The sequence below is a fragment of the Botryllus schlosseri genome, chromosome 4 (genome assembly GCF_051294905.1).
Source record: "Botryllus schlosseri isolate E-star chromosome 4, Bs_hap1, whole genome shotgun sequence".
Taxonomy (NCBI): domain Eukaryota; kingdom Metazoa; phylum Chordata; class Ascidiacea; order Stolidobranchia; family Styelidae; genus Botryllus; species Botryllus schlosseri.
The window spans coordinates 631,964-656,570 of NC_137239.1; the positions used below are offsets into that span (position 1 = coordinate 631,964).

A 24,607-nucleotide genomic window follows, 5' to 3' on the forward strand; every position below is an offset into this window, starting at 1 on the left:
GCACGTGGTGTTCGTTAACGATATGGATCGATATGACGCTGGGTCGGACGTGACTTTGCCCTCCTTTAGCAATGGAATGATTATCGCGTGCCGCCAGTGATCCGGGCAATACCCATCTTTCCAATATCTATTGAAGATTGACAGCAGATAATTTCGACTACGTTGGTTAAGATTTCTTATCATCTGATAACAAATTTCATCGGGTCCTGGAGATGTACTTTTCCCTCGACTTAATGCCCTTTCCAGCTCATTCATGGTGTAAGGCTCATTAATACCGTCGCCTGCTGGATTTTCTGCCTCCATAATTGGTACGATGTATTCGTTTTTGAACTCTTGTCGTCTGACCTTGAACTGCGAATCGAGATTTTGGTCGCTACTGACCGACGCAAATTGTCCAGCAAGCGCGTTTGCTTTATCAGCGTTGTCTGTTAATTTAATGCCTTGGGACTTGAGACTATTTATGACGTTCCATGTACGGGTTCCCGTCATTGATCGTACTGTTCGCCAAACCTTTGTTAATTTCGAATTGCTATTCAGTGATAGGCAGAAATTTTCCCAGTGTGATTTCTTAGCAGCTTGAATTGTTTTTCTTGTTTCTGCGCGTTGCTTCTTGAACGCGACCACTGAATCGATATGAAAGGATAGCTTCATTTTCAAAAACGCCGCTCGTTTGCGACGAACTGCTCTGGAGCACGATTCGTTCCACCATGGAACACAGCTCTTTCTGTGGGGTTTTGATACAGGAATGCATGTTCTTGCCGCTTGTATGATTGCTTGGGCAGCATGTTCAATGGTATTATCACCCTTTTGAAGTCCAGACAATAATTTGTGTTCAGCGATTCGCCTATACCTATTCCAATCTGCTTTGTGGAATGACCAAGACCGAAAGTGATTTTCTGGTATAGCGATTGGGATATTGATCGCGTTAAATATGACAAAGTGATCGCTTCCAAGTAAGTGGTCTGTGACCGTGGTTTCTATTTTGAGGGCGATGTCTTTTGATACAATGCATAAGTCTAACAGAGATATGGCACCAAAATCCGACGCGATGTTGATGCGAGTGCCTGCCGTGACGTTGGTAATCACAAAATCATTGCTGTCGATCACTTCGTAAAGGTTCCGCCCATATCTGTTTGTGCTGCTGCTTCCCCATAAGGGATGATGCGCATTAAAATCGCCTACAATAATTGATTTCGAAGACAGAGAGTTCATGCATGCTTCTAGAGTGGCCTTAGAAAGTGATCGATTTGGTGGAGCGTAAATGTTCATGATGTTGATCCCTTCAACCTTGATAAGCTGTGCTTCTATCGGGTCCAATCCGGTCAGTTCAATTTCCTCGTATTGTACCCGTTCCTTGATAAATAAGCAGACCCCACCCCCATATATGTCTCGGTCTTTTCGAATGAGCTTATATCCCCGGATTTTCGGCTTGTAACGGGACAACAAGTGTGACTCTTGTAATGCTATTATCTGCGGCTCTTCCGCTAACTCTTCTAAAAAATGTTTCAGCTCATTGATCTTTCTATATATGCCGCGGCAATTCCATTGCATTATTGCGAAGAACGTCCTTTGTCCCTACCCGACTTTTTTATAACATCTTGTACGTCTTTCGCGAGGAGTGGACCCCCACCCTCAGTCACATTCGTGGTATTCTCGATTGTTGACTCGCACGTTTGTTGACTGTTATGCGATTCCATACACTCTAAATTATCCATCTTATTTCCTCCACTAAAGGTCAGATCGATCGCACCTCCAATATCGACTTGAGGAGTCGACATCATGGCATTGAGTTGGTTAACTTGGTTGCCGTTACTCTGATTGAATGCGTGATTATTTGTCACCGCGATACCAAGATTTTCCCCCGCTAATTTTTCTATGATTGCTTCAATGTCGATTCGTTTTTTTTCTATAAAGCTTGTTAGCGTGTTTTTCATGACTTCGGCAATGAAATTAAAGAAACCGGAAATTGGGATAGTGATATGATCCCCTGTCTTCTGCACTGTTGAACGTTTTTGCTGAGATACTCTTTGGCGATACTGGTTTTCATCTGGTAGGCCTGGTAGGGCGTTTTTATTCGACACTTCGGTAGAAATGTCCGCAATTCTATACAAGGTAGCGTTCGGTTTCGGCAATGGTGGGAATTCACTGAGAGGTGGCACTATCGGATCACTAGCTTCGTTTTGCAACGTATTCCGCGCAGTCCAATAGTCTACCTTGGTGTTCGCCATTATTTTCTGAATCCTAATTTCCTGTTGATACCTTGGGCAACCAGTGTATCGAGCAGAGTGAGAATTACCGCAATTAACGCAGTGGAGAACACTACTGTCACACTTGTCATGGGTGTGGCGGTTTCCGCATTTAGAGCAACGCTGCGCGCTTCGACAATGCTTCGATTTATGACCGAAGCGATTGCAATTATAGCATCTAGTGGGCGGTTGATTGTATACGCGAGGCCTAAATCGTAAGAATCCTATCTTAACCACGGCTGGCAAGATTGTCGACGCGAAGCACAAAAGCACTGATTAACCGGGTATAGTTTCTCCCTCAGCGCGATAGGAGAATCTACGCGCGAACGTAACATGTTGGTTTGTTAACGAATGCAATATCTCCTCATCCGACATTTCTAGTGGCACGTTTGTAATAACTCCCTTCACTTCTACTGGTCTGGTATTGTATAATTCCGTTCGCACCTCTATCGGATTTGTGCTCGATCCGAGATCGGTGCATGACAGTAACTTCGAAACTTGGTCACTATTCGCACATTTCACACATATATCTCCAGAGGGAAGGACTTTCACATCCTTGTAATTACCGCCTAGAACTGCGTATAACGATTTATTTATAGTCAACGGATTGTATTGCCGAATGCGCTTTTTTACACCTTTTATAATCACTGACTCATCAATACCAAATCTTGTAGAATTCCCCGTCGCTACCTCCTTCGAGGAAGGCCCAGGAAGTTCTGAATCTGCGGAGCGCTTCTGCGCCCCGCCACTACCTGACATAACTTGACTGTTTTATATCACACCAATATGCGATACAACTATTGTATATAGAGCTACAGAACGCTTCAGCTGATATAAGCCTACTGCTACGCGACTGTCGACTACGCGGCTAGTCGTTAATTAGGCGAGTCACTATACGAGATCACGATGAGACGTCCTATCTCGACGGCGCTCAACACACGAATGCATGTTGTTAGTCGTGAGGCGTTGAACCAGGTATGGAGTGGAGATGATAAAGGGGGCGAATGACACTTCCATAGGAAGTGGCGTCATATTCACAGTACGTCAGGCGTGTCCATAGGGAGTGACGTCATGTCCACAGTACGTCAGGCGTGTCCATAGGAAGTGACGTCATGTCCACAGTACGTCAAGCGTGTCCATAGGAAGTGGCGTCATGTCCACAGTACGGCAGGCGCGTCCATAGGTAACCACGTGACGTCCAGGCTAGGTCAGACGCGTCCATGACGAGTCTCTCCATGTCCACAGCACGTCATTGCGGACGTACTCAGCGAGTGGACAGGACGTCTTTAGTTGTCGACAAACCCACTCCAGGGAGGTAACGGCCGGAAGTAACCGGATGTCCTGCCACCTATTCCACCGGAAGTCAACTGGACATCGAGTGTTTGCTGGGTTATATCATTGGCTTATTTCTCAGAGTGTTGGGTCACTCCTTCACGAAAAAGCTAGTTAGTAAACTTAGAAAGGGAAGAGAATCGAATAAAGGAAGCCAGGGTCCTCGTGGTGATTTGAAGGGAAAACCAATCTTGAGTAAAGAATGATGAATTGTTTTGTTTGCAATTTCATAGTTATTAGCATGTAACTCGCCTTTTAATTACTTCCCATCTAGTTTCTATGAATATGACCTAAGATTAGCACCAGTGGCATTTATGCTTTCTAGTACGCTATGCATTATTTTTCAGGTTACACATTCTGCCTGCACCGCTGACTCTCTCTCTCGTGCTAACATTTTACATCGCAGGTCATTAAGAAACGTTATTACAAGTATGACGGTTCAATGACGATGCGTATATCAGCTAACCCTCTACCATATGAAATGGAGGGCACAATATTACTATATTCCGGCTATGTAGTCATAAGGCATTGTTAACTGCTATCTCACTTCATGCAATCCTTTCAAGAAATGAACACATTTCAACAGTTATTTGTGGTATTGTGTATTGACCATCATCGACCATTTGCTAGATGTTAGCCAGTTATGCAAAACTATCTGGGGCACAACTGGAAGTGACTGCTTGGTGCATGAAGACACCGTGGAGACCAAAGTGTAAACCCGGTTAAAATGAAAGATCTCCAGGTCGCCATGACCCTTTCATATCTAGCAAATGGGTTTCATATCAGTGACAGTTTCAAGATATTCATCCGATTTCATCATCCATTGTTGCATGGTCCGTGGTGTCGCGGCTTGTCAATATTGACCGTTTCCAACTGCATCTGAAAAATAAATATCTACGGCAGCATATGGTGTGGTTGTAAATCAGTGGACTGGACAAGGGTTAGGATCGGAGCAAGCCATAAGACAAGGTTGAACTGGGTGGAACATATGGCGTGGGGATTACAGTTTTACTAATATATGGGGATTACAGTTTTACTAATATATGTTGAGAAAAATGAAAGTACCTTAGATTGACAGCCCCCTGCACCTTCATCCAAGATGATCATCTATCATGGCTACTGTGACAATCCTTGGTCTAAAAATGATCACATTTATGCATATGCAATGCTCTGCGTGGAAAAGGGAGTAAATATTATGTATGCATGCGTGGAAAAGGGAGTAAATATTGTGTATGCATATCTCGCTCTGTGCTAGTATTAATGAGTCTACAACTATCTCACCCTGTGTTGGAATGATTATGAACTACGCTTTCTTCTTCTTGGCGATGGGTTCTTCATAGATGGTAGTCCAAACGTTACTGGTGCCATGCGTGGAAGAGGAACCGGCATTGGACCCTTTGATCTTTTTTATGGACTTTCGCTGAGTCTGGTGTTGCAGCCCATAGTATGCCTGCGAAGCATCAGGATGCCGAGATCGATATGCTTGCATTCTCTGTTAGTTAGAGGATGCATTAGAAATCAAATTATGCCATATAATGTAAAATTGACACAGACCAGATTTCCAAAACAAGCCTCCAGAATGTCCTGAGTAAAGGACTTGAGCCATAAACGGGGCATTACTTCGAGAAATATTTCAGCTAATTTGACCAGATTCAATGTAGTGAAAATGAGTCCTTCAAGAGTTGGACGAGCTATTATCCTTCTTCTCTCTCCTCTGTGATGCTTGGATACATCCTCCTTGAAACATTCAACAAAATTAAATTAAATTGCTAAATTCATCAAGACGTAGGCTACTTACTTCCCAATCCACCAGCGATGTCACAAACTCATTCTGAAGCCATGTCAGCCGTTTGTCGTTTTTTTTACCGGACATTTGTAGCCACAGTTGATTATCTCAAACCACCTGAATACAGTCAATAATAACGAAAAATGAAAAAATGAAAATAGAGAAATTTACTTGGAAAAAAAGAAGAATAAACTTTGAAGTTCCTTCAGCTCCAGCAATCTTCGAGAGACAATTTCCGACTTTCCAATTCAACTTCCAATTCAACTACTTTCATCTGAGGGACAATAGGGCCATAAACTATATTATAAAATATTTTATAGGGCGTCAACTGAAGGTAAACCAACCTTGGTGTAAGGCGTCAGGTGAATATGAGACTCTGTGAGTCTCGATTCACTCAAAAGTGAAGCAGCGTCTTTATAGAAGAGGTCCTCAACGTATGTCCATAGGATATGCTGTCCACTCCAACACAGAAATTTTGACCCACCTGGCCGCGAATTGTAGAGAGTTTCGTACAGTCTATCGAGAATACAAAGCTACATATTCATGAGTTATGAATGAATGCCAAACAACCCAGCTTACCTTGAGTAAGTGGGAAGGATCGGACAAAAAGTAAATGTTCCTGTCAGCAGAAGCTGGATTCGGTGTCATGAACAATTTCCCCATTGGAATTTCCTTACTACCACTCATGATTTTGAACATTTTACGATTGGTTGGATGGCCATCAGCAACAACAGCATGAACCTCAAAGCCGTTTGATTCGCACTCCATGATCACACGCCATGTCAAATTTGCCAGTTTCCAAGCTTTAATTGATTTAGTTGAGTACCAGGCAAAAGGTTGAGAAATCTTCCGATCGATTGTGCGAATATAAAATACTGTTCGAATAAATAGTCAGGATAAGCCAAAAAAATATTATTTGAGTTAGCAACACTTGCCGAGAATAGAACTTGCCAGCTCTGCATCGTTGCCACATCCAGCATCAACCAGCCCAACCAATTTTCCATTTTTCAGAACAAGATTCTCTTTAACTGCACCATTTCATATGAACAAGTAGCAGTGCATTGTATTCACATGTGTTAACTTACTCTTCATTTCATCCAAGGTAACATATCCCATCAGTCTGACTCCAGTTTTTTCAACTCGTTGCAGTTCTTTCACGGCAAGGGGGCATATGCCAGGCTGTGGGGTGATGGCGTTCCTATCAAATTAACCAAAATCAATACTCCCCTAGTTATTGAAAAATGAGTCGTTCTTACCTGTAAAGTCTGATACTCCGTCGTGAAGGAAGAGTCAAGACTTCACTCGCAGTGACATGTTCATATGCCGCAGGAGACCGAGAGTAAAACTCAATTGCCCAACGGATTATGTCTGGGTGAAAACGTCTTCCCTGTGGGGTGCGTACAGAATTTTTTTTTTGTTCTTCAAAAAACAGTTTTTGCCAGTCGTTCAACTTGGAATGTTCGCAAACACCCTGCAAAAGATATGACACACATTATTAGCGAGACTACTAGGTTAACCAATTGTTGCAATCTATTCAGATATAATATCCTCATCAAAACTGTTTGTTCTAGCCTTCATCAACATCCAAATTCAAATGCCGGTACTAGGAACACACCATAACTGCAGTATAAATTTCCTCATCTATGCTAATCATCTTATCCCCTTCTGCAACCCCTCCATGAACAACTTCATCTTCATTCAACCAACTGTCTCGTGCTCTGTCATATTCCAAACACTTCACACAATTGGAGAATGGACTATCACCTGAAACTGCTCTCAAGATAATAATTGAAATATAAAACACAATTTAAATTGGATGCTATTTTACCCATGGCATTGCAACTGGGGGCCCTGAAAATGTCTTGTACTGACATACTCCCTACCTCCCAGCTCAGTATAGCATGACGGTTGACACTGCTGTCACTACTTGAATGAATACCATCACATAGTTTCAGGCTTTGCAAATTCTCTGAACCCACAATGAATTAAAATGAGAAATTCTTATCGCCTACACAGATCCAAATTTACCCAAAGTAGTCTTCAACCTTTGGCAACGATGATCAACATCGAGACAAGTTGCAATAGATGCTGGCCATCCAAAAAAAGATATTGATTTCATACTAGCGTCATCGGCAAACACTATTCTGTAAGACAAAGGTGATCAGAGTTGTCATAAGCTCGTCACATTTTCAAAATAAATATACAAATTGGTATAGAATCTAATGCGCTTCAACTATTGTGGAAGCTCTAGCTCCCTCTCTCCTATCGGTATGGAGAAATACTACATCACGTGACTTATCGCATAGTTATAACCGAGCGCATATCGCATATTAGCCCCTTTTGATATGAGATTCAACGTACGCCGTATAACCTACTGCTTGAAGTAACCATCCGTCCAATACATATGGAAAAGGCAACTGTTGTCTATTGAACTACCAGTCAAGAGCTACACGCAGGACGCTCGTATCCGCTACTGCCAGCTAAGGATATTGTAAGCCGCTATCCGCAACATACGGACTTGCGGCATATGCCATCGCAGAATATCGGACAGACAGCTCCTTTTACCGCATGATGCCCACGAGTGAATGACTTAGTTCAAACGAAAAGACTCTTCGCTACTCCATCAACGGACCATTAATACTCACCTGCGACGATACGGAAACTCACTGAGAGCACCAGGACTGCAAGACACATCCGGTATTTACCCTTTTATACGATTTCTGGAATTGTTTGTCGGTCAGCAGTTCGCACATACCTTTCAGTTTAATTTTCCGTGTTATTTATTCCGCGCTTTGCCTATTACCATTTTCGTACATTTATTACGATATATATTAATATGGCAACCAGCAGCGAAACAGACGCAAGTGAAGCTCAAAATAAATTGCATAATTACGATCTTGAAAACCGCAGGGATGAACCTGCTACTGGATCCGGCCTATCCGATGATAATGTTCAAGTTAACATAGGCCTACTTCGTGAAAATCAAAATGTCGATGTCACCGAAATTAACGGGCCTGTCTCTCAGACGGACGCCGAGGATAATGATGAGGTATCCCGGGGCGCGAGTAGTGAGATTCCCCGGAATGCACCGCCTACCCGTGATCCGGTTCGCATGAATTTAGTTGTTGAACCACACCATCAATACGCTTCTCGCCCACGCGAGAACCGGCAAATTCGCTCATTCGGCTTGACAAAGGAATATCGTGACATGTGCATAGAGGAAGCTGGACGCGCTATTAGTTTGTTTAAAGATGCAACTTTTGATCGAAACGCGCCCGCTTTATACTTCATTAATTTGAATAGATTGTTTGAAAATTTCAAAATTACATCACAGTACGCGCGCTGTACATTTCTAGCGAGTGTTACGCCGATCGATGTGCGTATGTCGGTTGCTGAAGTAGACGATACTGATCCCTGGTTACCGGATGCCTTTGACATCGTGAAATCCGCGCTTTTAAAAGCTTTTCAAAAGAGCATTGATATGGGGGGTCAAGATATTCGCACGCTTTATGAACAAAAAGGCCTTCTATCGCCGTTGCAAGCTCACGTCGCGGTAGTCAACTTTTACAGTTCTGTAGCACCAGCGCATCGCCCGGTTGGTCAAATGAAACGTATTTTCCTCAGTATATTGCCCGATTACTTACGATACTCCCTGCTAATGCATTGCGAATCCGCTTCCATGAGTGAACTAGTACGAATGGCCACATTGCTTTCAGACGCTAAAGCCGTCGATAATTCTTTACAATACTAATGCCTAACCTAACCTAATGCCTAACCTAACCTAATGCCTCCTATTTGCGGTTTGTTTTTGACTACGGAACTAAACATGTATTTTTAAATTACTCGGGAAGTGAAAAGAGCTTCATAAAAGCCCTGACTGATTCATTGGGTAGTCCTTCGGTCGCGTCCCGTTGTCCCAATGACACGATACTTCTCGGCTATGGTCAATCGCAATTGACGCTTTCAATCGGTTCTTCGGTCGAATATACGTTCAGTTTTGAGATCGCATCGCTGCCCTATTGCATAATTGGCGCGGACTTCCTTCGCCATTTTGGTTGGACTGTAAACATGCGCGAGCGCACGATTAGGGATGAGCACAATCATATAACGATCTCAGCCGTTTCGGACGTTCAGAAGGCAGGTTTGGTATCTAACGTGACATCATGTTGTACAAATGACCACATCGCAGCACTGCTGTCACGCTGCCAATCACTTTTTGATTCTGAACTCGACAGACCGCCTCTACATGAATTTGAATTTGATATACAGTTAACACATTACGAGTCATTTGTTGGATCGTTTAATCTGCCGATTCGCTTTACGCTATTGTACTAAACGTGTTACCTGAATAAAACTAAGGATGACTGTTGTACACAAAATTTCGACTTCCGGACGACGCTTGACGGCGCCTCGGAATTTGCAAGAATATGATCTGTCATTAATTTTCGCAGAAAACTAGCTGCACATTTTATATCAATTTTGCCTCAATGACTTCGTCATTGTCTTGATGACAATAGCGTGGTCTCGGTTTTCTTTCATCTTTTGTTCTAGCGCTATATTCATTATTCGGCTACCTCGCTTGATTTTTCATTGTGCAGATGTGGTCGCCATGCCATTTTAGCGCATGGTTACTGATATCTGGTCACAGAGATCCGTGAAACATTTTTGTATACTCACGATTCTCTTAACATTACCTATGCCCATTTTACAGCTACTTGGGGAACTCGTGAATTTGGGGTACGGTTGAAGCACGGGGTCTGTAGGTCTTCGCTTCGGCTCCCGGGTCGTATATGTAATGCCGTGAGCACGGCGAACTTATGCTTCCAAGTAATTTTCCTTTTACTGGCTGTGATATCTCGCCAATCTGTTTTTAGATATGGGGACTGCTGGTGCGCGATTCAACAATTCTAATGCGCATGGAATTTATGATTTGCAACCCCCCAGTTTAAACTCATACTATTTACTTTCACGATTGCATAACGAAGCAGAAGTAGAGTTCCTCCGACTTGCGTCTCGCCCGTGCGCCATTTTCTCGAAATGATCCACTGACCGGACATTATCATACGGTTTTTGGATAAAATAATTATCCAGCGTTTAGGCAAATTATACCTAACACACAGTTATCAAGGCGTATTCCACCGGTCGATACGCCATTATTATTATTAATCAGCCTTCGAAGCACACGAAAGTAGCTGGGCGCACGTTTACATTTGCGATGTGTTAGGTGTGCGTGCTGTGATTATTACTTATTTGTTATTCCTAATCTTTCGATTCGTTAACTGACCGAGTTATTGATTAGCCCGCGTCGACATGGCGATTTGATATCGACACTCGATTTAGTTCGCCAGCACAATGCACGTGTTTCGACATGCCTTGTTGACCCGTTTGGTTTTCATTTTTATTCTGCGTCATGTGTATGACGTCACTACTACAAGTAGAAGTAATTGCAACATATAGCGGTGCTAGGATTCCACCTACAGAGCTGATCCGCAATCTGCTTCGCTGCCTGCCATATGTGCATTTCGCAATTTTGTGTATACGTTTGATTGCTACCAGTGTGTTTAACATTTTATTTTGCTCGCCTGTTGTTAGTATCCAATTTGCGACTGCTGCCGGCTTGTCTCACAATTCCAGAAACTCGTACCCGACATTCGTGCCGCCCCGCCGAGAGTCGCGCTAGAGTACCGGATGCCGGACACGCTCATACGAACTTTCACCTGCTGCCGATACCAGAAACTGCATCATCACTTCGAATTGGAACGCTACACCGATTGCGTCCTATAGCCGATCGCGCGCTGGCTACGAATGCGTTTCGTACCAGAAGATTATTACGGCTTCCGCGACGGTTTTCGCATTTAACGAAAATCGACCACCTCCGATCGAGGGTCGTGAAAAGGCATCTGAGCAGTTCCTGCAGGCAGGTTCCCGCCATCGGCGGTGTTATGAAATATTACGATGAGCATTGACATTGGTACAACCCGGCATCCTCGCGACCCCACCACGTTGAGATATTTTTATTTTCGCCTATCCCACGTGGAAAGAACATTTTGCGTGCTCGACTGCGGCACACTCGAATGGAATTTTGATTAACAGACGTTTCTCGCAACCATTTCGCAGCATGTCTTTGTTCTGCCTGGATATTTCCCATCGCTTTTTACAATTTTTCTCCCATCGCATTAACACTTACCGCCGCTCCCGTAAGCTTTATTCGATTATTAACTCCCAGCGGTTATGGAAATTAGAACGTTGGTGGTTCACAATAACACACATCTGGTTGCTCTATTTTTCGTTCGTAAATAGGGTCACCACATCCTTCCCACACTAATTATCCATTCGTCTCAGTCGATTATGAATTAAGTGCGGCGGTAGTGCCCTATATCAGTGCTCTTCAACCTTTTTCGACGTGGTACACCCTTTTAACGTTTGCTCAAAACTCGTACACCCCTGTTCATTAGGGGTCTTCAAAAATGACTTTTTTCCTCAAATCGTACTGGCTACTGAATAAAATTGTTAGGTTACCTAACTATAGGCTTACCATACGTCCTCTTTTAAGAGGATTTGTCCTCTTTTTTGACTTTTTTGAAAGTGTCCTCGGAGGACGCCCTTTTGTCCTCTTTTTTGAAAATTTAGGTCAGATTTAGAGCCAATTGCGACCGATATGCCGTAAATGAGCACAGAAGTGCCGCTCCGGAGGGTATTTCGGAGTGAAAAACGCTAATTTGAGGTCCGAGCGGAAAGATGACCTTTTTTCAGTCAACTGGTCGCAAAGTGGGAAAAATTCACCGGTTTTTGAGAATTCTACTCCGGTTTTGCACGTCTCTAATTTCTGAAAAAGTGTCCTCTTTTTAGATTTCCAAAATATGGTAAGCCTACCTAACTAAAGCCTACACACCAAATTTGGTTCAATTCCAACCAGTAGCCGCATGGCTACGGAAGAAGAAAGTTTCTATTTCTAATATAAAAATAAAGAAAGAAAAATGTGAAATTTTTCTGTTCATCCCATGAAAGTATTAGGTCGTCTATAAAAATGATGTTCTTCAAATTTGGTTCAATTCCAACCTGTAGAAGCGGAGTTATTGCCGTCAAAAATTTTGGATTTGAATAAAATAGTACTTGGTCACAGTCTATTCGCAGCCAGTTAGGCCGCCCGCCAAGCAAATTGGAATTTATTTCGTGTCAGCCCCAAAACAGCATGCCATTACGAACGATAATCAACCTAGATGTAACAGTATTGGGGAGAGAGTAGGTAAAGCTACTGCTGCAGATATTCTGATCAGCGATGATAGCAGGGCAGCAGGCGCACCAGCCTATGCGTATCAGGCCTGCCCCACACCACACACACTCGATAGTAGCACGTGGGCTGCAAGAGATGTCAGTAACCTCAGATCGTATGCCGCTATACACAGTCTATTGTCGCTAATTTGCATCACTAATAACAAAATACTAAATTGCAAATGTATGGCAAAATATTGGACATAAAATCGGCATTTTAAAACAAAAGGGTTTCGATTTCAACATGGAAGCTGTTTCGACCCTGGCTGGCTACGTCACTTCATTTATGAGCATTGCGGTATTTATTAACGTCGGGTAGGAAGTACCGATTCAAGAAGTCTGAGCTATCGCGGCGGTTTCCTCAAAAATCAATAAAAGACAAATGACTAGCAGATCACATGTTTGTTAACTGCATACTTTCCAACACCAAACGGAACCATTGGTCTATTGCCGACGGCTAAATGAATAGAAGAAATATTTGCTTATGACATCACAATCAAGCGGTGTACAGTACACTTGTACACTTGTGATTGTGATAACATCGTACCGTATTGCTCATTAACCTGTGCGTCTACCTGTACTGACCCATAAACCTGTCTTTTTGATAGCTAGCCATCGGCTCATTGTAATTCGGATCTGGTACACCCCTGTACACCCCATCCGAGTGGTACACCCTTTGCAAATTCTGGTACACCCTAGGGTGTACGACCACCCCGGTTGAAGAGCACTGCCCTATATTACATCGGTTGGCGGCAACTTCTAATCCCTTGTTGATCTCCGCCACTCGCTTCCCTTGCCCTTACCTTTTTCTTTTCTCATTTAAATAAAACACCAAAAAAACTTTTTTTTGTTGCCTTTTCCAACCATCATGTAGTTATGAAATTGTATCCCAGACCACGGGATTTGACCTCACATGATAACCATCTGCTACAATCAACCCGCACATCATGTATTTACTGTATTGCGATTATTTCATTTTGTACTTGCATCCCCTGTTACATTTAGTAACCTATACGATTTGATTATCGCTATCACTCCCTTTTAGATGGGACAGTGTGGTAGCTCTAGCTCCCTCTCTCCTATCGGTATGGAGAAATACTACATCACGTGACTTATCGCATAGTTATAACCGAGCGCATATCGCATATTAGCCCCTTTTGATATGAGATTCAATGTACGCCGTATAACCTACTGCTTGAAGTAACCATCCGTCCAATACATATGGAAAAGGCAACTGTTGTCTATTGAACTACCAGTCAAGAGCTACACGCAGGACGCTCGTATCCGCTACTGCCAGCTAAGGATATTGTAAGCCGCTATCCGCAACATACGGACTTGCGGCATATGCCATCGCAGAATATCGGACAGACAGCTCCTTTCACCGCACTATGTAGGCTACTCGTACAGCATTGCAAAAAGTGCGGGCTGTTTGCAATTTGTAAATTTGTAATTCAGAGTAGCTCAAGAATTTTGGTAATTTCCTTATTTGTAGATTTATGCAGGTCTTAGTCTGGTAAATTCAAAACTGACCTAATTTTAGGTTGAATATGACCAGATTCCTCCAAATCAAGATGAAGCTCTCCTTTCTTCTCATATGATACCCAGCCACCTATTGAAGAGTGATTGAATCACAAATTAGCATTCAACTTTATTCTAAATTTGACCTACCTTGAATATGAGATGCGTCCTTTTTCAACTGTGCAACATTTTGATAATATAGTTTTTTATCAACTGTGTTTCTGGGCGCTGGCTCTTTCCTTGGCGGGGAAGAGAATGGTGCAGACTTTTTAGGCAAATTGAGGCAAGGTGTCGCTCCCAATTTCAGCCGACGTTTCCCAGAAGCACCTGCCGCTATAATATCTTCTGGCCGGAAATGTCGATCACATATTTGGGCTCTTGAAAACACAATAAATCGTCCATAAAAGAATCATAGCATGATGCCAGTAACAACGTAGCCTATCAGTCACAGGATTGCAGCTACCAGCTTTGATATCATGCCGGCAATATAGCCGTACACCTCCCATACCACCAATAGATATATGTAGATCATTTTCTGTTACAACAATGTAAATACCGTAACTCACGATTCTCTATCGAGCTGACTGATTATTTATCTCTTCTATCAGTAGAATCGCGTATGGACATTGGACAATATAAAACGACGTAGTTGCGATCGGTGCTGCCTTTCCTGTTCGTTCTTCGCGAGATCCACCCTGTAAATGACAAAGAGTGCTGAATTACTATTCTTCCGACTAGTATTACAACCAGGGACGGCACAACGGTTTGTAGGCATTTCCGATATTCAATTGTTGTAATTAATCACCAATACAGATCTGCAAAACACATAGATATATGGTCAAATGGAGTGCAGCAACGGTGCAAGATCAACAGGTTGCTGAATAATATTTGGAACAGATATGGTGTCCTTGCTTCGATCAAAGTCGTTGAAGAGAAGTTCATTGACAATTTCTGGAGGAATATCGTACCATTCCTCAACAACATCACTGACTTTCGAGGCCATAATTTCAATAGATATACTGTATAAATGAGCATTCATTAAAATATTAATGATAATAATAAGACAGATCCCATGACAGTACTGAATTACTATTTTACCGACTAGTATTACAACCAGGGAAGGCACAACTGTTTGCAGGCATTTCCAATATTCGATAGTTGTAATTAATCACTAATACATATCTGCAAAACACCTACTATAAGGTCAAATGCCCCGAAAGATCACTAACAGAAAACAGACACTTTCTCAATGCTAAGGTTTTGTGACTGGCGCAAATTTGCTCAACTCGTGAGGTAACTGTTACCCGGCCGGAAATGATTGACAGGCCACGCAGTTACCGTTCTATCCCATTCAGTTTTCCATGATGATATATTCTAGTCGGCGCTTCTGGTTGCATTCGATAATTTCGCTATAGCGAAGAATATGTTACGAATCAAGTCATCATCATCATCATTGGTTTATTAGCAATTTTATCAGTTCAATACACCACAAAAAATGCGATACAATGAAAAGACAGGAAGATGTCGAAGCGACAAGGAGCAGTCTATGGAATCTGACACCCACCTTGGCCTAGGCGATCTAAAGAGGAGGCATGCACACTGAATGAAAGTAAAGAAGATAGTATAGAAAAAAGAAAGCGACAATAAATAGGGCGGCATGTCATGGGAAGCGAGATCGATAGGTCAGTCGTGGTCCGGTAATCTTGAGGGTGGACTGTATTTATTTAGTAGTAATTGCTTGTATTTCGACTTGAATGTGGACATGCTCGTCGACTGTCGGATGGCCGGCGGGATACTGTTCCACACATCAGGTCCGGCATATTTGATAGAGCGATGATCTTTTCGGTCGATCATATGATATTTGGACGACGTGGACGCGCGTGTGTTGTACCTGTGTGCTTTTGATTCCGAGGTAAAGAAGTCATTGAAATATTCGGGGCAACGACCGCAGTGGAACTGATACATAAACTTGGCGATTTCTAGTTTCCGCATATCTTCTATGTTTAGGACGCCGAATCTCTTCAGCAGCGACTTGTTGGATGGGCAGCCAGGCCCCGTTGGGGCCCTAGCTATGATTCGGAGTACTTTATGCTGTAGTTTTTGCAGTGGCTTGAGTGCAGTTTTTCTGGCAGCCCCCCAACAGAGGATGCCATAGTGTAACTTCGATTGGATTAAGGATTTAAAGAGTATCAGAAGAACCCATGCTGGCATGAAGCGCCTAAGGCTGTAGAACAGGCCGCACTTCGGTGATAATTTAGTTTCTAGGGACTGAATATGACTCTTCCAGGACATGTTCGAGTCCAGTAAAACTCCGAGATATTTGGCATTATCTGTGTTGGAAACAGGCTGACCAGCGATATTAACGGTTAGGTTATTTTTTGAATTCACTGTCAGCAATTGCGATTTCGAGGCGTTTATGCAGAGGTTGTTCTGGGCCGTCCACTCATGGACTTTGGGCATTTGGTCACCAGTCAGGGCATCCAGCTCTGCCGTCGAAGATGCTGAAGAGAGGAGGTGAGTATCATCAGCGAACAGTGTGGTGTTCAATGAGGAGGTTTCAAAAATGTCGTTGACATATAAGGTGAAAAGGACCGGTCCAAGTACTGAGCCTTGGGGCACACCACAGGTCACCAGGTGAGGAGAGGACAAGGTGTCTGAGATCGCAACCATTTGTTGGCGTCCAGTGAGGTAATTTTTCATGAGCTCAAGTTGTGGGCCCCGAAGTCCGTAGCGCGCCAATTTCGAGATGAGAATTTTATGATCTACGCAGTCAAACGCTTTTTTTAGATCGAGAAAAATGCTACATCCCACATTTCGCTTCTCTGAGATATCATAATACTGTTCGGCCACTGTTAGGAGGGCATGTGCGGTTTGGTGTTTGTTTCGGAAGCCAAATTGTTGAGGGGAAATGACAGACATTTTGGCGAGGAATGAGGACAGGCGGGAGAGGAGCAACTTTTCGAATACAACCCCGATGCATGGGAGAACGGATATCGGACGGTATCGACTATTATTCCTCGATTTATTTCAGATAGCAATGAGCGAGTGACGATGTTGCATTAAATTAAGCCTCGTAATCCTGATTTTTTCCAAATTAGACCCGAATAAAGAAAAAATCAACCGTAGTCGATATTTCCTGAATACACGATACGCTCGGGGTTAATCCCAGAAATAGTGATACATGTGATTTACACGTTAGAGCGAAGATTCCCACTAGAATTCCGCCAGGACCACTTCAGTCCGGCGGGGAATAGACGCATTTGTTCAAAATTATCCACAGGACAGTTTTCATATTCACGTAGACACATGCGCAATTACCGTTACCAGTTATAACTGCTCAGGAATGTATGTATCGAACATTATATTGCGTGTTGTTCACAAAACCTCATTTTGAACTCTGGATGGCCAATGATGGCGTCACAAACACTTCCAGCACGACTAGTTTGACGTGAAATAACGCTTTCGCGAAATTGTGAGCGTTACTGCCTTACTGGTATCCGTTCACAATACGTTTTACGTTGCAGTTATAAGCGATTGTCTTGCGTACTGGTGTGGTTGTGTGACTTGTGTAGTCAAACCAGCAAATAGCTGCTCTGTGATGACAAAAGCGTTGGGTAGTCCGGTAGTGGGGATTGGGGAACAGGACCGTAACTGCCCCACGCCAAACCCCCCATTTGGGGTAGGGAGCTCGAAGCGGCCCAAAATGATTTCGCAAATTAACATAAATTATAGAGTATTTTTTTGGAAATTTATGTCACTTTTTCAAATTTTTTTTTTTGCGCTGCGCGCGCGATTCAATATTGACAAATATCTTGATTAATGATTATTGGGTACTCATCCCCCACGAAAATACGTAGAATCTATAGAAATGGAGACTTCGGCGTCTGTTATTACTGCGCCACGACGGACCAAGACATATGAAGTTATAGGCCATGTAACATGCGTGTGTGCCAGAACGATCAGCAGCGAGTAGACCTCGGCCGAGAAGGAATGCCCTTGTGGTGACCGCAAACTTCTATATATATACAATATACAATTATACATATATGTTTAATTGTCCATAGGCGGCTAAATGGCTGGCGCCGAATGTTCCTATCCTGGCGATCTGAACCCCACACAGGACAAATCCCATCCCACAGGGAAAAATTATTTGCCAGTAAAACAATACAAATTTGAAATCGTGCGTGCCTTTTACTTTTGACGATTTCCATATCTTTTGACATAGCAGATATAGGAGGTCACGAAATAGCATCATGTAACGAAGTCAATATATCAACGGGTCTGCCCCAAGATGTTCAATTTATATTTAGGGGTCGTACCTTTTCCAAGACACCTCACTCAGCTCTATCGGTAAATCTGATCACGTGAGCAGAGAGGGAATAAATTATAGGCCACACCCGATCATATAGACCGAATCAAACATGAATTATATAATTTTTTCGCGCTTTCCGCTTTGTGCGTTTACGGTTCTGTTGGGGAATGGCGGCTCGGAATAAATCTGAAGTGGGGAATGAAGACAAAAAGGTTGGGAACCACTGATCTGCAGTAACAGAAGCCGTATATTTGAATGTATTTTGCTGAAGCTGAACCATGTTTTTATTTTTAGCGTCGCATGATGGAAATAGTACAGTAGCGTAAACCATAAAAATCAGCTCTGAAAGATAGGTTATGCTTCATTTAAGAAACTATCAGCTCCGTCACCTTCAAAAACGCGTACGGAATTTTTCTTCATTATCATACAACGACATCATATCGGGAAAATATGACGTGTCCAAAGCTTTTCCAATTACTGACCAAGAAAAAGCATTAGTTCGGAAACTGCACGATGGTCTTGTCAAGCAAGACCGTGCTACTTTAGCGAGAGCCATAACACTGGTCGAATCGACTCACCGGAGAAAAAAGCTTTTAGGGCAGATACTCTTGCAGTACGTCATCACTGATTTGTCTACGTCGAAATCGAATACTCTACGAATCGGTCTGTCCGGACCGCCCGGCGCTGGGAAATCCACGTTCATCGAAACATTCGGCACGTATTTAACGGAACATCACGATTTAAAAGTAGCGGTTTTAGCCGTGGATCCGTCATCAAACCGAACGGGAGGTTCTCTACTGGGAGACAAAACAAGGATGACTTATCTTTCTCGCAATCCGAAAGCGTACATTCGACCTTCTCCAGCTCAAGGCACACTCGGAGGCGTAACGCGAACTACGACGGAAGCGATGATGCTTTGTGAAACTGCCGGGTATGATGTTGTCATTGTTGAAACAGTTGGTGTCGGACAGAGCGAGGTTGCCGTATCGGACATGACCGACATATTCCTATTGCTAATTCCACCGGCCAGCGGCGATGAATTACAGGGAATTAAGCGTGGAATCGTAGAATTGGTGGATATGGTGATTATAAACAAGGCAGACGGTGATTTACTACCAGCCGCGAGACGCCTACAAGCCGAATACACCAGCGCTATGAAATTCGTGCCACGAAAACATACACTTTGGAAGCAAAAGGTGCGCAGGGTGTCTTCGATTAGCGGGGACGGGATTTCCGACTTGTGGTCGATGATCAAAGATTTTTATGAACTCATGTCCTCCAGCGCTGAGTTGACTAAACTCCGTAAAGAACAGCGCGCCATTTGGATGTGGAATCATATACGGGAGAGTGTGTTAGAGGTTTTCGCGTCGAATAGTAACGTGGCGAGAGCGCTTCCGGTATTAGAGGGGCGGGTTAAAAATTGCGAAATTACGCCGGGTCTAGCGTGTGACTTGTTGTTGAGTAATTATTTTAAAAGTTCAAAGATTTTATGATGCAATATAAATGCACTATTTCATAGTAGTCGATCTGACTCCGTATCTAGGTCATTATTGGAGATCCAGAAGTTGTCAGGAGTACTCGGGCAGGTTTTGTTTCAATCGTACTGCTTATTCCAGTGCCAGGGTGGCCAACCTGCGGCCCGCCCAGTAATTTTAGAAATGAGTTACAATATCAAAAACAGAAATGCCCACATAATTTATTGTGAACTTGCAAGGTCAACCAAAAATTTGATCAGCATGAGCGCGAGAACAGTTCCAACACGTTTTCATAGCTAGGGTAAGCAGAATGGGCCGTGCCTCCCCCCACATTTTTCGTAAATGTTTTCGAAATTTTCATAAAGTAGAGTATGCCGCGGAAGATTTTGTAACATAAATTTTTTTTCTTTGCTATTTGATGGCACTAGATTTGTTGCTTTTATACCCTTCTTCAAAAACAAAAATATACACATAATTTACAGAATTGAGTCAAACTGTATTCGCAATAATGAGTCGGAATATTCCTGGTATCGCTTGAGGCCATCGAGATACTTCAGTAGTGGTGTGCAGCCCGGGGAACCATCATTTCGGCGACAGCCATCTCCGAGCCAGCACGCACCATGCCAATATCTCTTAATTGTCGGTACACATGTGACTTTGCGAGTGCATGAGGCCATGAGCTCCCATTACAGTTGTAGTCCCTGAAACCTGGCACAAAATAAATGACACATGTCATTGTGTTGACTGCTCAGTTTCCAGTTAAAGTCTTGTTAACGCCACTTATTATAACTCTGTTTGGTGATATCGAATAGTTCGCATTAGTAATATAGTCAAGTTGAGTCATCAGGAAATCGTGACTCGAGTCGAGTCATTACAACCCTGCTGAGCACCGTGGTACAAATGCGACCCACAGTATATGCAATTATCAATACCACTGACCGAATTCATTCGTAAACTTTAAAATATTCTCTCACTTCGCACGGCTAGAACATGTATGCACACTCATTTTTCATGTCATAAATGTCAGCAATTTTACTACATAGTAAGATAAATCTTGCGTCCAACATTACCTTATCCGGCTTTCCCAAATAGGACGACTATAAACGTCCGAAAAACCACATGTGGCCCTTTGGCTAAAAAGGCTGGTAATAGTTTTGACTCATTCAACTTTTACTTGACTGGTTTTTTGTCAAAACTACCTAATTTTTTCACTTTGCATTGCATTAGTTTTGGGTTTTTATGCACAAGATTGTCAGATCAACGTGGCCTAACAGCACCTGCAGGATGGTTGGTTTTTGATAATTGCACCTATTTGTAGTCTCAGTTTCTTTTGCATTAGGGTAGCTGCAAAGTTACATCATGCCATTTCTAAAGCACCTCCTAATTAACTGCTAAAAACATGCGAGCCCCACGGCCGAATATGCGTTTTGAAACAACTTGATAACTTTCAGTCCTTCAATTTCTACTTCCACTTGATGCAGTCTTTGGGTATCAACGCTTACTACTATGACCACCAATGTAGAACTAATTTCAAAACTGGTTTGTAAGTATGTGAAACGATTGTTGCTGTTAATTCCTCAGCGCTAGTCGACTATTCTCGAAGTACGCCAACCAAGTCTGTGCCAACAGATGAAGTTCGAATACCATCTAAAAATAGTACATTGAGCACCAATTATTCAAACTTTCATGTCAGTGACGTCATATTTCGTGATGCGAATGTTGATATATATTTTTTTGCAATTCTCTACTAGGTTGCCGGTGAACTCGGCACTTGGTGAATTCGGCCGGACGAACCCGGCACTTGGTGAACTCGGCACTTGGTGAATTCGGCCATTGGTGAACTCGGACATCGGGAAATTTTGTAATAAAGTGTATTAACAGCTATTAATATGAATTATTAAACTAATAATAGTATTATCGAGTGATTGGCAATATTGTAAGGAGGTCAGGGCATGCGTAGATCACGCAGTCACGGCGTGATTAGATCACGTGATCACGGATTGCGCAACCGCGGGAGATAACGCGACGTTCGCACATTGACCTCGCGTGGTCGGCTCAGTTTTGACTTGGCGTGGGATGGATGGACGGCTTTTGAGAAGATGGATATCTGTGTTTTATGCAATAACGAAGTTTTAAAGGATCACCAATAAACGTTTCCCACGAATATGAACAGACATTTATAAACATCAAAATAAATTGTTTTTTTTGTGCCTTTGGAGAGACGGATATTAGGGTTGGGAAAAGGGGGATACTCGGGTTTGGAAGGGGGGTGTTAGGGTTGGGGCAAAGAGGGATATTAGGGTTGGGGAAAGGGGGATATTAGGGTTTGAAAGAGGGATGTTAGGGTTGGGGCAAAGAGGGATATTAGGGTTGGGGAAAGGGGGATATTAGGGTTGGGGTAAGGGGGATATTAGGGTTCGGGGAAAGGAAGATTGGAGGTGGGTTAGGGTATCCCAAGATTAGGGTTGGGGATGTTAGGGAAGTGGGGATATTAGGCTGGAGGTGGGTTAGGGTATCCCAAGATTAGGGAATGGGGGATACTAGGTTGGGGATTGGAGGTGGATTAGGGTATCCCAAGATTAGGGAAGGGGTGATACTAGGTTGGGGGAAAGGGGGATTGGAGCTTGGGGGAAAGGGGGATCGGAACTGGGTTAGGGTATCCCAAGATTGGGGAAGGGGGACATCAGGTTGGGGGAAAGGGTGATTGGAGGTGGGTTAGGGTCAAAGTTGGGGTTGGGATATCCCGAGATTAGTGCCGAGTTCACCGGCAAACATTCCAGTAACCAATCATGGTGACCGGTACCGCTACGCGATCTACCACGGCACGTGATTCTTCTTTATCTGAGATATATATTCAATGCATTTTTATTACAAAATTTCCCAATGGCCGAGTTCAACAATGGCCGAATTAAACAATGGCCGAATTCACCAAGTGCCGAGTTCGTCTGGCCGAATTCACCAAGTGCCGAGTTCACTGGTAATCCTCTACTAGTTTGCTGACAAGTGTCACCACTTACGAATGTCAGCCGAAAATATTCGGTTTATTTCAATAGGAATTGGAGTCGACTTTTATCAAAATACACCAGCCAAGGCTGCGTCAACAAAAAAAGAGTTCGTGTATCATCTAAAAATAGTACATTGAACGCTCTCGTATTCGACATTTCGTGCTGGTGACGTCATATTTTGTGTTACGATTGTTGATATACGCTGTTCTTTCGAATTCTCTACTAGTTGCTGACGACAGACAGACAGACAGACAGAAGTTTATTTTCATGTGTAAAAAAGTAATGCTGTGAAATGGTGGCCAGCGATACGACCTTCAGGCCTTCAAGTCAGCTGGTCACCTCATACATTAAACAGACAGTCATATATAGGTCAACATGCAATACCAATTACATATAACCCATATATGTATATCTATAGTTAATGATTTGGCATTTCACTGCTGTCAATCTAGCTATATAATAACAAGTAACTAAACAGATGGTAAAATAACAAGTAAACAATACAAACGGTACCAAACTCTCAATGGTAAGAGAATGAAGAAACTAAACAGTAGCCATAAGGTTATGATTGCAAGAGCTGCTTTTTATAATGATATTTAAATTCGTTAAAAGACATATTTTTCAATTCAGTTGGAATCTCACCCCATAGTTTTGGTCCTAAAAAGACAATGGATCTTTGAGCCATTGAAGACACACGTGGAATAAAATAGTTGTTAGAAGAAGCAGATCTGGTATTATAAGTATGGACGTCTTTTTGGAGAAGAAATAGGCCTAGCAATGCATCGGAAATATTGCCATTATGGTATCTATGCATCAACTTTGCAATTTCTAGAGAGCACATTTTAGGAACTGTTAATATGTTGAGGGATCTGTATGCTTGCTGAACACTGTCCCGTGACCCTAGACGGCATATTGAGCGGATAGCTCTATTTTGTTGAACAGATAAGGCTTGCAAGTACGTTTTGAAAGTTGTGCCCCAAAAAATAATACCATATAACAGATGAGGATGAATTATGGAAAAGTATAGAGTTCTTAGAACTGATCTGGGAAGTAAACGAGATACCCGTGACAGCACACCGCAAGCACGAGAAACTTTTGACACTAGCAATTCGATATGGGATCTCCAAGACATATCATTGTCAATGTGTATCCCTAGATATTTCACAGTGGAGGTTGGTTTCACAGTGACGCCAAGTATTGTTATTGCAAAATGGGGTGTGTGAGTGGGCGGTGCCTTGTTGTTGCTAATCAACAGCTGAGTTTTGGCAGGGTTTATTACTAGTTTGTTGACATTCATCCAGGTGATAATGTTTTCCATTTCAGAGTTGACTGTATGCTGGAGAGAAGCTAGGTCAGAATCGCGAGCAAATAAGCATGTATCGTCTGCAAAGAGAGTAGTGTGGAACTTTGATGCGTTTGGCAGATCATTAATGTACATTATGAAAAGAATTGGACCTAAAGTTGAGCCTTGGGGAACACCGGTCTCGATTTTTCCATAGTGAAAGGGAGATGACATGTGATGGTCAATGTACTGTAAGCGGTTTGAAAGATAGGAACGAAATAATTCCAGAGATTTACCTCTAATACCGTGACGCTGTAATTTTTCAAGCAATAAAGAATGGTTGATCGTGTCAAAAGCTTTTTTCAAATCTAAAAATATA

General features: G+C 42.8%; 3 protein-coding genes across 6 annotated transcripts; 1 reads left to right on the top strand and 2 right to left on the bottom strand.

Moving 5' to 3' along the window:
- Positions 1–1,502: 1,502 nt before the first annotated feature.
- LOC145437860 (uncharacterized) lies at positions 1,503–3,188 on the bottom strand. Its single transcript, XM_080315211.1, has 2 exons — positions 2,691–3,188; positions 1,503–2,241 (listed from the first exon to the last, which is right to left on the bottom strand). Exon 2 carries the CDS (start codon positions 2,226–2,228, stop codon positions 1,551–1,553), a length of 678 nt encoding a protein of 225 aa, XP_080171337.1. The 5' UTR covers positions 2,229–2,241; positions 2,691–3,188; the 3' UTR covers positions 1,503–1,550.
- Positions 3,189–4,164: 976 nt separating this feature from the next.
- On the bottom strand, positions 4,165–7,408 carry LOC145437852 (uncharacterized). 4 transcript variants are annotated; one of them, XM_080315194.1, is made up of 13 exons: positions 7,193–7,408; positions 6,980–7,134; positions 6,621–6,835; positions 6,450–6,562; positions 6,300–6,392; positions 5,944–6,239; positions 5,709–5,848; positions 5,536–5,638; positions 5,377–5,481; positions 5,133–5,315; positions 4,860–5,070; positions 4,644–4,714; positions 4,165–4,457 (listed from the first exon to the last, which is right to left on the bottom strand). In XM_080315194.1, the coding sequence occupies exons 1-7, from the start codon at positions 7,236–7,238 to the stop codon at positions 5,759–5,761; spliced, it is 1,008 nt and encodes a 335-aa protein (XP_080171320.1). In that variant the 5' UTR covers positions 7,239–7,408; the 3' UTR covers positions 4,165–4,457; positions 4,644–4,714; positions 4,860–5,070; positions 5,133–5,315; positions 5,377–5,481; positions 5,536–5,638; positions 5,709–5,758. The 4 variants fall into 4 exon arrangements, with proteins under 4 accessions (XP_080171320.1, XP_080171321.1, XP_080171318.1 ...); XM_080315195.1 differs by having other exon boundaries at positions 4,165–4,472; XM_080315192.1 differs by having other exon boundaries at positions 4,165–4,714.
- Positions 7,409–18,622: 11,214 nt separating this feature from the next.
- LOC145437851 (methylmalonic aciduria type A protein, mitochondrial-like) lies at positions 18,623–19,987 on the top strand. Its single transcript, XM_080315191.1, has one exon. The coding sequence runs from the start codon at positions 18,823–18,825 to the stop codon at positions 19,957–19,959; it is 1,137 nt and encodes a 378-aa protein (XP_080171317.1). The 5' UTR covers positions 18,623–18,822; the 3' UTR covers positions 19,960–19,987.
- The last annotated feature ends 4,620 nt before the right edge of the window (positions 19,988–24,607 follow it).